The sequence below is a fragment of the Megalobrama amblycephala genome, linkage group LG6 (genome assembly GCF_018812025.1).
Source record: "Megalobrama amblycephala isolate DHTTF-2021 linkage group LG6, ASM1881202v1, whole genome shotgun sequence".
Taxonomy (NCBI): Eukaryota; Metazoa; Chordata; class Actinopteri; order Cypriniformes; family Xenocyprididae; genus Megalobrama; species Megalobrama amblycephala.
The window spans coordinates 39,837,623-39,852,917 of NC_063049.1; the positions used below are offsets into that span (position 1 = coordinate 39,837,623).

Below are 15,295 nucleotides of genomic sequence, written 5' to 3' on the forward strand. Positions count from 1 at the left end.
ATTGGGTCAGCGGGGTCATACAAAAACAGGTGGAAAAGAAAAGACGCATGTTAACTGCAAAAGAATTAAGAATTAAGGTGAAGAATTAAGTGTGAAACCATCAGGAACCCTTTAGTCTCCAGCGCCACCATTTTCCAGAACTGCAACCTACCTGGAGTCTCCAGAAGTGTGAGGTGTCAGGATCTCAGAGACTTAGGCTAGCTAAAGAATCCTAAAAATGACCCGCTCTTAATAAAAATCACAAGCTGAAGTGTTAGAAAATACATGAAGACTGGGTTTTTATAGGCCTTATAGACAGACGGCTTGAGAGTGACTCTTGAAGGACCAGCACCACATCCTCTTGTACCACCGTTTGAAGAATTCATCTTCCAAAATCTGACAGTAAGTTTTAGAAGATCATTTTTAGTCCATATCTGCAAGACGGACATTTCAGGATAAGAGATGGACTAAAAGTGAACTCAAACACCTTACTGCCAGATTCTGGAAGATAAATTCTTCAAACGGTGGTACAAGAGGATGTGGTGCTGGTCCTTCAAGAGTCACTCTCAATCTGTCTGTCTATAAGGCCTATAAAAACCCAGTCTTAATGTATTTTCTAACACTTCAGCTTGTGATTTTTATTAAGAGCAGGTCATTTTTTAGGATTCTTTAGCTAGCCTAAGTCTCTGAGATCCTGATACCTCACACTTCTGGAGACTCCAGGTAGGTTGCAGTTCTGGAAAATGGTGGCGCTGGAGACTAAAGGGTTCCTGATGGTTTCACACTTAATTCTTCACCTTAATTCTTTTGCAGTTAACATGCGTCTTTTCTTTTCCACCTGTTTTTGTATGACCCCGCTGACCCAATGAGCATTTTGCTGTCCATTGGTCATGCTTTAACTTTGCAATTTCTAGTATTGCATTAGTATTGCGTCCTTCTCATGAGTATTTAATCATTTTTGACTTTTCAGTCTGAGTTAAATCTCTTTTTTGGCTCATTTGGCCTGTAAAAGAAAACCTGCCTAATAATTCTGCACACCTGAATATAAGGCATTTTTCATTTCCAGCCTTCATGAACAATTATGTATCACTTATAAATGATTAAAAACAATATTAATAGTAGTTATTATGATTGATGTGGATTGGAATTGGTAAAATGTACTTGGAAAAAAAATATGATCAAAAAATCAACTTGCCTAATAATTCTGCACTCCCTGTATATCTTGATATTTATGTATTTGCTCTGATTTTTTCCATAATTTTTTCCATCAGTTTTTGGATTATTTCAACCATTTTAACAGCCATTGCTGGCAAATACATAAATAATGCATGCTTTTGACATTTTTTTTAAAACTAAATTAACAGAAAAAATATTGATATGGAAGCTTTTTTCATTTATATGCACCAATATAACATTATTTATTTACCAATATTTAATATTTAGCTACAAGTATTTTTACTAAAACATTTTAATACATGAAAAATGCTATGTAAACTTGATTACACAAACAAATCTTTAAATCTGAGTTTTGAATCTATTTACTGAATCATTTTAAATTGCTCCAAATTTGAAATGACAGATGTGAATGAAACAAACTTACTAGCTGTAATGTTTTTTTCTGCTATTAAAGTTTAAATTATACAAATTTTATTAAAAACACCAATATTTACCTTAATATATTTGAACTAAAACATTTAACACATAAAAATACAATGGCGAGAGTTCCATGAACATTTTGGAATATTAATGCAGATGAATCACTGAATCTGAATCTGATTCTTTTAAACAAACCGTTTGAACTGACTAACTAAAATAAATCAAACTAAACTCTAATGCCAACTTACCAAATATTAACATTCTCATACTTAAAAGTTTCAACAGAGAGAGATTACATAACTAGTCTAATGAAACAGTCTTTAGAAACTTCATGGCCAAATAAACAGCACATCACCAGCAAAACCATCGCAAATATTACATGAATTTTGAATGTATCACCCATCCCTAATGTTCGCCTGGGGCAATGTAACAGATTGATGTAATGACAAGATTGATTGATTATGTTTTGTGTTATTGTAGGCTGAAGCTCTGTTTTGTTCCCTGAAGCCACATCTAGGTGCTCATGGTAGCAGAACTAGTCTGAAGAGCTTCGAATGTGAAGTGGCCTCGGGGTAAGATGTCAGCTCAAGAGAATGAATTGAATCTGTTTCAAATGAGGTGTCTGGTGAGAAGAAATGCTATGGAAGTCCAAGGAAAACAGAGCTGCTCAACATTGTGTGCATCTAACCTTGTAAAGAGGCTACAGAGTTTTACAAGAGGCTTTATATTAAACCTGCAGGGACAGTATGCTGGAGGGGAGGTCGAAGCAATAGGTTATAAAAACCAAAGCTATCACTGTACTGGAGAAATCCATCTGAATATGAAACCTGAGGCGCAAATGTGCTTGTTCTTGCATTGAGATACAATGACTGTGGAGGCTAGAAAAACTGCTGACAAAAGACATTTCTCATACCCACAGATGTTGGGAATTGCTGGGGAGCAAGTGAGAGCGGGGTCTTTGTGATCTGTGCACTTATGCGTGTCTATGAGCCAACATAAAGTGTGTGTTATCACTCAAACGGGGGCCACACATCTTTAACATTGTGAACATGTGAATGAACTATAGCATCTGTTAATGATATCTACTGGCTCACACAAACACCCTGAGGTAGGGTTGGATTTAAGTGTTGCCAGACCCCATGTTGGCTTATAGACAGTGTGTTAATGTTAGCCCAAAAGATTCTTTTACAGAAAGAAGCAAAAACACCCACCACTATTCTGATGTGCTAATTATGAAACTCAGTGGCTCTGTTCCAAAACCTAGTGAGCTTTCTTGCTGTCTACCACCTAAATAGGCAGCTTCATCCTAACCTCACAAGTGAGCAATTGGAACGCTCTATATGGGCAGCAAATCTTGGCATCATACAAATAGTGCTGCTCATGTTAAATACGACTTGCGGTTGAGTATTTTGTGTTTGCATGTTGCTAAGCGAATGGTGAAACATTATAAGAATAAAAGCAAAAATATTGGGTAAGCCAGATTTTTTTTTAGGTCAAAGTATTTTTAATCAATACTTTTAGTTATTGAACTTTTATTGGTCCATTGTTAATAGCATAGAGATATATGAATCACTGCTCACACTGAAGTCATTTTAAAACCAAGCAGCTTTCTGTTAGTCAGCGTGGTAAATTCACAAAATCTGTGTGGTGAACTTTTACACCCAAATTCCCAATCATGAGGATTCTGATTGGAATGTCTGTATTTTGCACATGAAATATCACCCAGAAATGGTAAACGTGACCACACCTTTAGAATCTGGCCTAAAGAAGATAATAATCATGCTGCCTCTGTAACCGGTCCTACTCGACCCACTCCGGGTGGGATTCGAAAAGGCGTCTCCAGCATGGGAGGCGGGTGCACTAATAAGGGAGCTAAAGACCGCAGTTTCTAGCGTCAGTTGCTAGCGTGCCTCTTGAGGCCAGGGAAGTGAGGTTTATATGCACAGGTCTTATTAGCTTGCTTCCATTACACTCAACCCCCTAAACCACAATCCCATCTGGGTCACAGCACCAAATGTAACCGGTCTTACTCGACCCAATCTGAGCGGGATTCAAACTGGCGTTTCCAGCATGGGAGGCGGGCACGCTAACAAGGACTCTAAATACTCTGGCGTAAGTCACTAGTGCACCTCTTGAGGCCAGAGGAGTGAGAATTACATGCACAGCTCTTACTAGCTTCCTTCCATTACACTTACATTCTGGAATAGCATTCGTGTTACAAGCACACCTATGATGCTGCCTATGTAGACAGTTCACTAGGTTTCGAAACACTGCCTGTATATAAACAGCAAACGTTCCTCTAAAAACTATACCATACAAATAACGGCTGACAGTTTGACTTCATTGTAGTTTCTCGGTCTGTTTACACTTTGAATTTCAAGTGATTTCCAGATAAAACCAAAATGAACAGAACCGAAATTCAGCGATGACTGTGACCCTTTTAAAGTGTTGACAGAGGAAGTGATTTTACAGCTCTATGGCGCCCCCCTCCTCCAACAGGGAAACTTACTCAGGTTGAAGTAAGGGGTTTGTGGCGAGACAGGGAAGGCAGGGGTTTGGGGTAGGGCCTCACCACCAACGATCGGAGGGGGACTGACGGGACCCCCGTCCATTTCCTCAAACGCTTCTCTGTAGCTATGCATGTGTCTCTGGAGAAAGAAGGAAAGGCAGACACATTTCCATATGCACAATCCACATTTATTTCTGAGATTAATACGAGGAATAAAGCAAATATGTCCGTTCAGTTGGTCTACCTCCTTGGGCCGTCCCCCAGGATTCAGAGCAATCGTATTGGCCAGCTCGGGTGAGATGCAGCGAATGGGGGAGCGGACCGAGCCTCCTCGGGTTGGGCTCTCATCTTGGGAAAGGCCCTCACTGGTAGTCCGGCACCATCCAGGAACTGAAGCCTCATCTGGTGACATTTCACCAAAATGAACTCCTGCCAAGAAAATAAACACATGATATCATCTCTAACAGATAACTATTAGGGCCTGCAGAAGAACATTCATCATACTTGAAATTAAAAAATATCCAAATGTCAGAATATTCCTTGAACAAATCCATGGAAAACTGCCAATGAGCTCTGAAGAATTAACTCTGTCAAAAGCTGCACTGACGTCCAATCCGCACCACATTAAAGCCTGTTGGAGCTACAAACAATGTTCTCATTCAAACAGCCTAGATTACAAAAAGCTGGAATATTACAGAAACTCTGTGGATTTAAAGGGTAGTGTGTACTTCTGGATAAAGCTCTGGAACAGCCTCAAAGCAACTCTCAAGCCTATTTCATCACGTTCTGTTTGATAGAAAGAGATGACGGTGTAAATAAAACTAGATTTGTGTAAGTCTTCTTTAGTAGAAAGGGAAAAACACAGAACAGAAATGGATAACTGAAGAAGTTTAATAACTAAAAACAGATGAAACAACTTTTCTATGACAAACATCATCTATTATTATTGTTGTCTTATGAATATAAATATAGTTAATTAAATATATGCATCAATAAAAATAGTACAATCTCATTAAAAACTATTTGGTTTTGCTCAACATTTGTAAAATACTCTAAATCAGTAGTTAAAATAGGCATGGTTTTCACACTGTTATTCATTAAATGAACAAAAGGAAGAATGATATGCAATTTAAACAAAACTAATTAGATTTACCCAGCATTTGTGTGCGCTATAGATATTTTCATTCTGATATTTTAAGTCATTAGCTTAGTGACATGCTAATACCAAACTCCATTGAAATTGTGAGTAAAATCTCCTGTACGCTTTGCGTGGGTTGCTGCCTATCTAGAGTGTTTCTCTAGTAGGGAAGGAAAATAGAAAATAAAAATGACTAACATGAAATGAATACATGAACTTGAATGATACCTGGAAAACTTTCCCGTTCTAAGCAGACTTTTCCATAGAATTACATTAAAGGAGCAACCGAGTCATATCTAGAGACTTGAATATCATGGAGAATGTTTTGACTCTTTTGATATTCATCCCAAACACCATAGCAACGCCCTAGAAACCACTCAAAACACTAGCAACCAGGAATGCGAAAACAACAAATCAGAACAGCAACCACATAGCAACACACACACACAAAGTGAGTCTTTAAATTTCTCTTCAGTACTGTGGTGTGCACTAGGCTTAAGCAGAGCTATTTCACAATTCACTGTCAACTTTCAGACAAGGAAAAAGGGAACTCTGGGTTTCTGTAAAAGCATGCACAGCCACACACAGTTTTAGATCCATTTAACTGGACTCAGTTTGAGACAGAGCAAAGCATTAATACATTCTGGTGGGAGTGAGTGGAATATCATGGAAACCGGGCAACGGGCTGAGCAAAATATTTACTAGCTCCCTGAGCACGGCCTACGATTGATACGTGTGGTCAGACCGCAACTCAGACCATTCAGAACCTCACGTGCGCTGGGAAACAACTTGAGAGAGATTGACCACTTCCACTTCTGGACAAGTGGCCACCCTTGTTCTTAAACATGATGTTAGCCAGACGCTCTGACACCAAGGGTGCATTTAAACCACTTCTGGAGTTCGGCCCACAAAACAAGCGATTGAGAACAATAGTGATGTCACAAAGGGAGGGTCTTCAAAAGGACGCGCACACTCCATCTGCAATCTATTTACATTCCTGGATCAGATTCATGCAGTTTCTACGACAGTGTCAAACATGCGGATTCCAAAACTGACTGGTCTGGGAAGCGATGGATCCAGCGGTTGGATGTGCTGTTATATCATATGGTCTATATCCTCCGGTGTCACTTCAGACAAGGTCAGGAGAGGAAACATGCAAAACAGATGTAGTACGTCAGATCTACAGCTGTGCATGACAAACTGTGCCGTTACCTTAGTGATCACACTGTTCTAATAGATTCAAGCTGCTGTAACTGAGAAACTGTTTTTTTTTTTTCAATCAGAGAAACCATCATTTACACCAAACAAACACTATTAGAATCTAAATGTTTAATGCAAGAAGTAAAATACACTAAAATACATTAATATGCATCAATATAACAATATAAATAGCAATTTTTGTCTACCTAATAGTTTTAATAAAACACTTAAATACATAAAAAAACACTATGCAAGCACTTACACGAGTACTTTCTGTGTGATTACAACAAACATATATATTTAATATATATTTTTAAATGTATTATCTATTATATTATTTATTTGGATATTATATAAATTATATATATTATTTATTATATATTTATTAACCGATTCACTGCAGTGTTGTCACCCAAAAATAAAACTATTAAGAATTAAGATTATATATACAGTATTTCACAGAAGTGAGTACACCCCTCACATTTTTGTAAATATTTTTTTATATATATTTTCATGTGACAACACTTTGAAATGAAACTTTGAAATGACACAAAATAACTCAACACACAGCCATTAATGTCTAAACCGCTGGCCACAAAAGTGAGTACATCCCTAAGTGAAAATGTCCAAATTGGGCCCAAAGTGTCAATATTTTGTGTGGCCACTATTATTTTCCAGCACTGCCTTAACCCTCTTGGGCATGGAGTTCACCAGAGCTTCACAGGCTGCCACTGGAGACCTCTCCCACTGACGACATCACAGAGCTGGTGGATGTTAGAGACCTTGCGCTCCTCCACCTTCCGTTTGAGGATGCCCCACAGATGCTTAATAGGGTTTGGGTACCCCTTAGCTTCTTTAGCAAGGCAGTGGTCATCTTGGAGGTCTTGGCCACCATGCTGCAGCTCAGTTTCAGGGTCTTTGCAATCTTCTTATAGCCTTCGCCATCTTTATGTAGAGCAACAATTCTTTTTTTCAGGTCCTCAGAGAGTTCTTTGCCATGAGGTGCCATGTTGAACTTCCAGTGACCAGTATGAGAGAGTGAGAGCGATAACACCAAATTTAACACCTGCTGCCCATTGTAACACTAACGAGTCACATGACACCAGGGAGAGAAAATGACTAAATTGGGCCCAATTTGGACATTTTCACTTAGGGGTGTACTCACTTTTGTGGCCAGCGGTTTAGACATTAATGGCTGTGTGCTGAGTTATTTTGAGGGGGCAGCAAATTTACACTGTTATACAAGCTGTACACTCACTACTTTACATTGTAGCAAAGTGTCATTTCTTCAGTGTTGTCACATGAAAAGATATAATAAAATATTTACAAAAATGTGAGGGGTGTACTCACTTCTGTGAGATACTGTATATATTAGATGAAAAACTTAAATGAAAATAATAAGACCCATGAGAGAATTAAATTCAATAAAAACTTCATTCTTTTTCTTGCATAGCTTACTCTCATGGATTCAGCATGAGGTGAATGAGATATCTATGCAGAGCAGCAGGATAAACTGCTCTTTTTCTCTCCATAGTGTCATTTACGCCATTGTTATATCTGTATTGGACTGGATCAGACACAGGAGAGGTCCAAGACAAACATTCATCCTGGTACCTGGCTACCGTACACAGCCTGCATGGGCCCTCGAACGGGACTGAAGACATTCAGTGTACGACACGTTTACTCCCCAGTGGCAGATAAGGATGGTATAATGGTCTCCAGACTCAGGGAGGATTTATTACCCTTTGTCCTTCATCTAAATGCTAAAACAGAGGTAAAGGAGAGTCCTTGAATGAAGCCAGTGTCTGCTCGCCTTGGTATTGTTCCCCAGGTCTGGCAGACTGGATCTTGTGACATGGGCTCAGTTGATCCAGACAGACTGGCCTTTGTCCTGCTACAGTGTAACTTTAACTCGTCACATAATACAAATGCAATTTGTTTGTTGAGGTCACCCAGCACAAAAGAGCAAACTAAAGCTTTTACTCCTGTTAACAGTTATTCCACACAAACCAGGTGAAAAATTCCAGCACAGGTTAGTGGTTAAGGAAGAGGGTTAAATTAGTATGGAGATAAATAAAAAGACAGCAAATAGTAAAAGAAAAGATGAGAAATAGGAAATAGGTAAAGAGACTTTCTAATAACTATTACTTCCTACAGTTTATTCCATTAGATAGTTCATCCAAAAATTGTAATTCCGTAAGGAGTCATTATTTAATCACACTCGGGTTGTCATTCCAATCCTGTATGGCTTTCTTTTATTCTTTGTGGAAGACAAAATATATTTCTATAATTGTTTTATCTGTTTTTGTCAATAAAACCATGAAAAAAACTTTCAAAATATATTCAAAATGTCTTACGTGTTCCGCAATTTTTTTTTTTCATAATTTTCATTTTGAACTATGTCTTTACATCTACTTCAGTTTACACTTTTTATTTTAATTTAATTTAATTTTATTTTATTTTATTTTATTTATCACCCAATTAGAATTGTCACAATGTTTTATAATAGTAATAATAATATTGTAGATTATGTAAACAAGTGCAATACTAATAAAATAAAAATGATTAGAATAGTTTAAAGTATAATTAGATAATTAAATAAAACTATAAAATTACAGAGTAAAATAAAATACAGTATAATTTTAAAAATGAACTGCTGTTTTATGAAAGCAAACAGGAGCAGGGAAAGATAGGGGGCATAAGCGAGAGAGAACTGAGATATAGCACACAACCACACAACATGCACAGGTGTTATGAGTTAATGTCAGTGGGAGGCACAGTGCATCAGAGGACCAACCACTGAAGGAGAGAGAGCGGTGACGAGGGACAAGCTCAGGAACGCTCTGTCTGTCACTGATGCCTTGAATACGAGCAGTGTACTCTGCACACCACCGGGAAGAGGAGGAGGAATGATGGACCATGTCAGGAAGTAAAGGAAGAAGGTGAAGAGGAGGAAGGGAAGGCAGAGGTGATGATGGGACGGGTGTTCCACAAACAGGAGAGGATGGGAAAAGAAGGGGAAAAAGAAAACATTAGCACCTGTTATGATAGCATATTGCTAATGGCAAATATGGCCGATTGGTAGGGAGCTAGGTGATATATCTAAAAAAAATGGTTAAAAACATTTGTGAATACATTATGAATTTTATTGCACAGTCCTAACATGAAGTATGTGTTTGCTTTAACTTCAGAAAGTAAGATAAACACACTCTATCTGTGGCGGCACATTGCGGATGGTAAATGTAGACAAAGTGTTCCCTAATTCCAGATAGTGGCACGTCTGATAACCAAATCCCAATACTAGAAACTGAGAGCTCTTCAAACAGTGTGGCAAGAGCTTGTGTCAAGACCTAGGACTCAAGGGAAGGTTACAATGAAAGAAAGCAGCTTCCTCCTCTTGCTGTCTTTCCTATTACAGGAACACTTATCTATGCTGAGTCAGCAACACTACTAAGCATTGGTCTGCAATAAAACAGAAACATAGCTGACTAGGTTTATCCATGAGAGCATTATCTAAGTCGTTTCCTCTCAGGTTTAATGTTGGCTTCCTGAAGTTCTCAAGCTGGGGTTGGTTTAGCTAAGGTAGCATTTTCTGGCTGTCTTTGACAGAAAGAGAAAGCACGTAATTGGACTGAGGTCTTTCTATCAGTATGCAACCTTCAACACCTGTCTGATGCTTCTTAAACATTCATTTTGTAAGACCTTAAAGATAAAGAAGGCACATTCACTGTGAAACCTGTACTGTACAACCACTAGGCGGCAACAGTGAGCCCAGAGCCAATGCATCATTCCTCATCCGAATAACAATATGTTTTACATTTATGTTTTTGCCAGAAACTTGGGATTAGATGAGAGTGTATATAGTCTGTGTTTATGATGTATTTGGTTGTAAGATCCATCAGCAGTATGTGATAGTAATACATCTGTAATTTAAACTCAACATTGAAAAAATCTAAACAAGTCACGGTGAATTTAGCCTCCGACAAAACAAGATAGGTTCAACAAACAACTCTTATGTGCTGGCATTATTCTAAAAACATCACAAGGGAAAAAACCTAGACTTCCAGGAAAATCTTTTTAAACTTTCAAGCTGAACAGATAATGTTAACATAAAAAAGTGCACTGCCGTATAACAGCACTCAGTTGTTTGGGCACTTCTCCAGATGTAATGTACAAATGTTCGGTTTTGGCTTGGCACAACACAGAAATGCGGTCTGATATTGAGGCTTAAGCCAGAAGCACTTTGGACAAAGCTTTCTTTGTGATCTCACGGTGCTTATGTCAACGCCAACAAAGAAACCCCACCAAAAAAGGCACCGCCTTGAATGTAAAAGACAAGCACAACTCAAGCACTCAAGACAGGGATGGAAATGTTTTCCTTTACTCTATTTCCTTTAATAGCTTGTTTCAGTATGCATTTTGTATACATAAAAATATGCAGGAGTAATGTAGCCTAATGGTTCAAAACCTTGGCTGGATACTGCCCATGGGTTGATCAATGTTACATCACTGTTGTACCTTTGAGCAAGTAAACTGACTCTGAAAGTGTTAAAAGAAGTTGCTCTTACCAGCTATACGGTGAGCTACAAGACCCTCCAATTTGTAGTTGGTATCTTCCGGTTCAGACTCTTTGGGCAGAGGGGATGAGGAGGCAGAGTATCCACACTGGGTCTCCTGGGGCTCAGGGGACTGGGATGTGGTACTTGAGGGGTAAATGTTGAGGGGTTTTAACTGGAGAACTCCAAAGGTGGAGGAAGGCACTGTGGACTGGGACATGGGAGCCTGACCTTCTGCCTCAGAAGGGAATGCAGCATGCTGGGATATGGCTGTGGGTTTCTGCTGGTTCATGGTGGGTTGTGGAGGCTCTGCGGCTACCTGTTGAAATGTCAAAGGGTATCCCGCCAATGAGGCCCCACCACGATCATGAATGGCTGCATCAGCCTGGTAGGATGGCCGTGCCTGGGTCTGAGAGAAAGATGGCTGTGTGGTGACTACACCACCTTCTCCAGATGGGGCACTATGGGACTTGGGGACTTGAGTAAGTGCTGGGTCGAGGTCCAGCATCAGCATGTTGAGGGCCTCAATGGACTGTTCAATTTCTTGTTGAGATGACATGGGAGGGAACTCTGGAAGGCTGTGGGATTGTAGTACAGGGCTGAAGGTGATCCCATCTGTGACCGGGACCTCAGGAACACCATATTGTTGCCACACATTCAGTCCCCTCTGCACTGCATCCCTACTGCTGGTTGTGCGTGTGGGAGCTTTGGGCATGTATTTCTGCTCTGTGGTCGGGGTTGCCCCTAATGATTGAGATCGGTAGATGTTGCCATTCTGGTTGGTATAGCCACTAGAAGCCCCCAAGTTCTCCTGGACAGATGAGGAGCTGTGAACTCTGGGCTCTGGCATTTTCTCATGGACACCCTTCTCCAAGTAGGGCACATCTTGTCCGTTAATAACCGTCTCTGACTGGTAGTATAGATCAGCTGGAGTGGCTCTGCCCTCAAATGACGAGAGGGTTCCGAGACTGTCCACACTGTTCCCTTCCTGGCTGTTGGGCAGGTCATCATCAAGTATATCTGTCTCTCGGTCTATGTTGTTGTGTCCGTTGACGTGAACCTGGGCAGGGACGAGGTGTAGGACTCCACCGCCTCCGCTGCCAGAGCTGCTTTGGTAACCTGTCCGATGCATTGGTGCTTCCAAACCACTGAGCAACTGGTCCAGCTCCTGTTTTTCCTCTGGGCTAAGGGGCTGGGAGGATGGCTGACTCACCAAGGCCGGCTGATGGCTGGCTTCATCTGTGCGGTCGGTCTTGATGGAAGCAGTGGAGTTGCCCGAGTCACTGCTTACAGACAAGGCGTGGTCGACTGGTGGTAGAGTCTGGTCTACTGCAGGTAAAGCATGATCGACAGCAGCTGGGAGACCATTAGTTGTGATCCCTCCCTCCAGAGACTCTTTCTTCCGAACCTTAGCGTAGAGACTACCATCCAATGGACCTTGTGTGTGAATAACGTCTGTAGAAGACAAAAAGAAAAATGGAATGCTTAAATGCGTTCAGCTATTTCATATATTCATATATCCACTTCACATTGTGCCTAAGAATACCAAGCTTCATTTCTACATTTATGTGTCACATTATTCAGTTATATTATTAGGTCCTACCAGCTAATGAACTACTAGCTAGCAACAGCATGCATTAACATACTAAATAACGAATACTCTTTGAGGAAAAACAGTAGCATTCAGCACATTCTTCATGTATTTGAAGATAGCAAAAGCTATACTCTTCACTACTATGGTAACACAAGACAGAAGGCATTCTAAACCCCAATATATCTGGACATTAAATACAGTTAAAATCACACTTATCTTATTCAAAAACAAGTAGGACTTATAATTTCAACATTTCCTCTCCCCAATCAAGTCCCATGCAAAGCATGCTTGGAACTACTTTTCCCCTGGCCAATTTCAGTTAAAGTTAACCCAAAAACAAACGTTGTATTGGACCAAATTTACTTTTATTGTATGAACAATAAACATTGAGATATTTTCAAAAACATATGCTTTTGTCTTGCAAAGAAGAAAGAAACTTATACAGGTTTGGAACCACATGAAGGTGAGTAAATGATAACAGAATTTTCATTTTTGGGTGAACTATCCCTTTAATGGCACCAAAAGTATTCTTTATTTGAGAAAACGGATGCCAAACCCTTATTTATAGTGGACTACTAAGATACTTGATTGTTTTTAACTATGTAAACACTTATGGAGTGAGCACTCAATATGTCAAAACAAGCAACTTCTTGAAATTCATATAAAGGATTCTCTCCTAAAACATGCACGTGTATCTACACATGCTCCGAACGGCAGCTCCACCTCACGCATGGAGTCAGTTTGCGCCTCTCATGAGAGGCACCACGCTCCCAGTCCAAGCCAGTGACTCACCAGTGGAAAAATCACCACATACAAGATTGGAGGCATTTCCTGTCTCCTTGGAATTGTAGCATCATTTCCTATACTCACACATGCTTGGACACTTACACAAACACATAACACACCTATTTTGGGGTGGTTGTGTGTCAATGTATCTTTGGCACTTAAAAATCAGTGTCTTGTTTCCCTGTGGTCATGGATTTTAATAACAGACTGTAACTGTTTTCTGCCTTTCCAAAACCACTAAGCCACTGTTTGACAGTTCACTCTGCAATAGCCTTTTGATATCAACAATACATTGCAATCCCAGAAAAAAAAAGAGCCGTGTTCTGTTCAGTGTGCTTGGGAGAATAAGACCGCCTCAAAACCACGGACTGTGACAAAATGTCATTCATTCACATAGAGCCAGCCTGAAACACTCACGCTGAGTTTCCCATGGTGTCTTAATGCAAGATCTGTCGAGCTGCAAATCTGATAATACAGCTGGGAAAAGTGGGCACAATACTCTGGGCTCTACTGTGCTATTTTTTTGACACTCTAGAGCACTAATAGCTGAAGTCGAGCGACTGTGGCCCCCTAGTCTTGAATAGTCAGACTTGTGAGTTTTGGCATAAAGTTTGGACCACAAATGCTCACTTAAATGAGAAGAAAGTGGTGTCAAGTGACCAGTCATGGTTTGTTTTATTTTTAAGTGCCATTTATAGTTGTTTTATCTGAAATAGATGATACCACAATAAATGCAGAAGGATCAACACACCACCAATCACACCAAATAATTAATCTGCAATCTGCATATATGTTATAATCAAAATTTCTATCCTCTAAAAAGAACTATGCAATGCTTTTGCCAATTTGATAAAAGTGTTTTTAAAAGTACATTAACTTTTACAATTAATAAATTGCATTGTGCCATCTCATATGAAATTAACTAATTTTAATATAGAATGAGATATATGACAAGCCTTGAACACAGAGAAAGTAAAAAAAAAAAAAGAAAAAAAAAAAAAAAAGAATGCTATATATAAAAAAATATCCAGATTCTTTCACATACAAGAAAAGTGAAATACACAGTGAATATCTAGTTTACTTGCTACTAAGCACCTCAAAATATTCTTTCAAAGATATGATGCTACTAACCTGCTAAACTATGACTTCCGGTGCTTTCAACCAGCGGCTACAATTTGTTTGTGCAATATGCAGTTTGAGACTAACAGTTCACTCAAGCTCCTTAAAAATAGACATCCCGGGTTACCTCAAGTAACCTGTTGACATCTACAACCTTATCCTTTAGGTTGTAGATGTCTACTTGCAACAAATTCAGTGATCACCTTTGGCCCCATGTCACATGCAACTATGTGACCTACTGGTTTGACAGGACACAAGAGTACACAAGCTGATGTCTGTCAAATGCTGCCAACCTTGATGTTCACTGTTGTACATCAAATGTAAATTGGTTTATTGACCAGATGAAAAACTGTCCATATGCCTCATATCAGGTTTGTATAAATCTATACAGAGTCACAATAACAAACTTACAGATGTCTACCATTCTCAATACCAATTTTCATTCACCATTCACCTATTATGCTATGAAATAAATAAATAAATAAGTAAATATGAAAAAAATATATATATACAAATAAATTATAAAAAAAAAAAAAAGGCACATGGTCTCTCAATTAATTGCTTCAAGCTTTTCCAAGTAATTATTCAAGTAAATAATACAAACAGTGAGTGGCAATTCTTGTCAATATTTTTGATGTAAATTAACAACACAAACAGAAATGGGTCTATTAGTCTTCATTTACACTGTAAGACATACACAATCATATTTGATCATGTTTTTTTTTTTGTTTTTTTGAAAGAAATTGATACTTTTATTCAGCAAGGATGCATTCATTTTCGACAGTAAAGACTTTTATAATATTGCAACAAATTTCTAT

The 15,295-nt window shown here is 39.0% G+C and overlaps 1 protein-coding gene across 15 annotated transcripts in view; it reads right to left on the minus strand.

Annotated features, from left to right (window-relative positions):
• The window catches only part of tns1b (tensin 1b), a 320,941-nt gene that overhangs the window by 28,710 nt on the left and 276,936 nt on the right, over positions 1 to 15,295 (minus strand). For 13 of the 15 annotated variants that reach the window (XM_048194584.1, XM_048194582.1, XM_048194587.1 and 10 more), the window contains 4 exons: positions 10,991 to 12,433; positions 9,220 to 9,303; positions 4,329 to 4,513; positions 4,085 to 4,223 (listed from right to left, as the gene is read on the minus strand). In XM_048194584.1, coding sequence (XP_048050541.1) covers positions 4,085 to 4,223; positions 4,329 to 4,513; positions 9,220 to 9,303; positions 10,991 to 12,433 — 1,851 coding nt within the window. The remainder of the gene's footprint in view (positions 1 to 4,084; positions 4,224 to 4,328; positions 4,514 to 9,219; positions 9,304 to 10,990; positions 12,434 to 15,295) is intronic. The other 2 variants (XM_048194585.1, XM_048194586.1) reach the window with 2 other exon arrangements.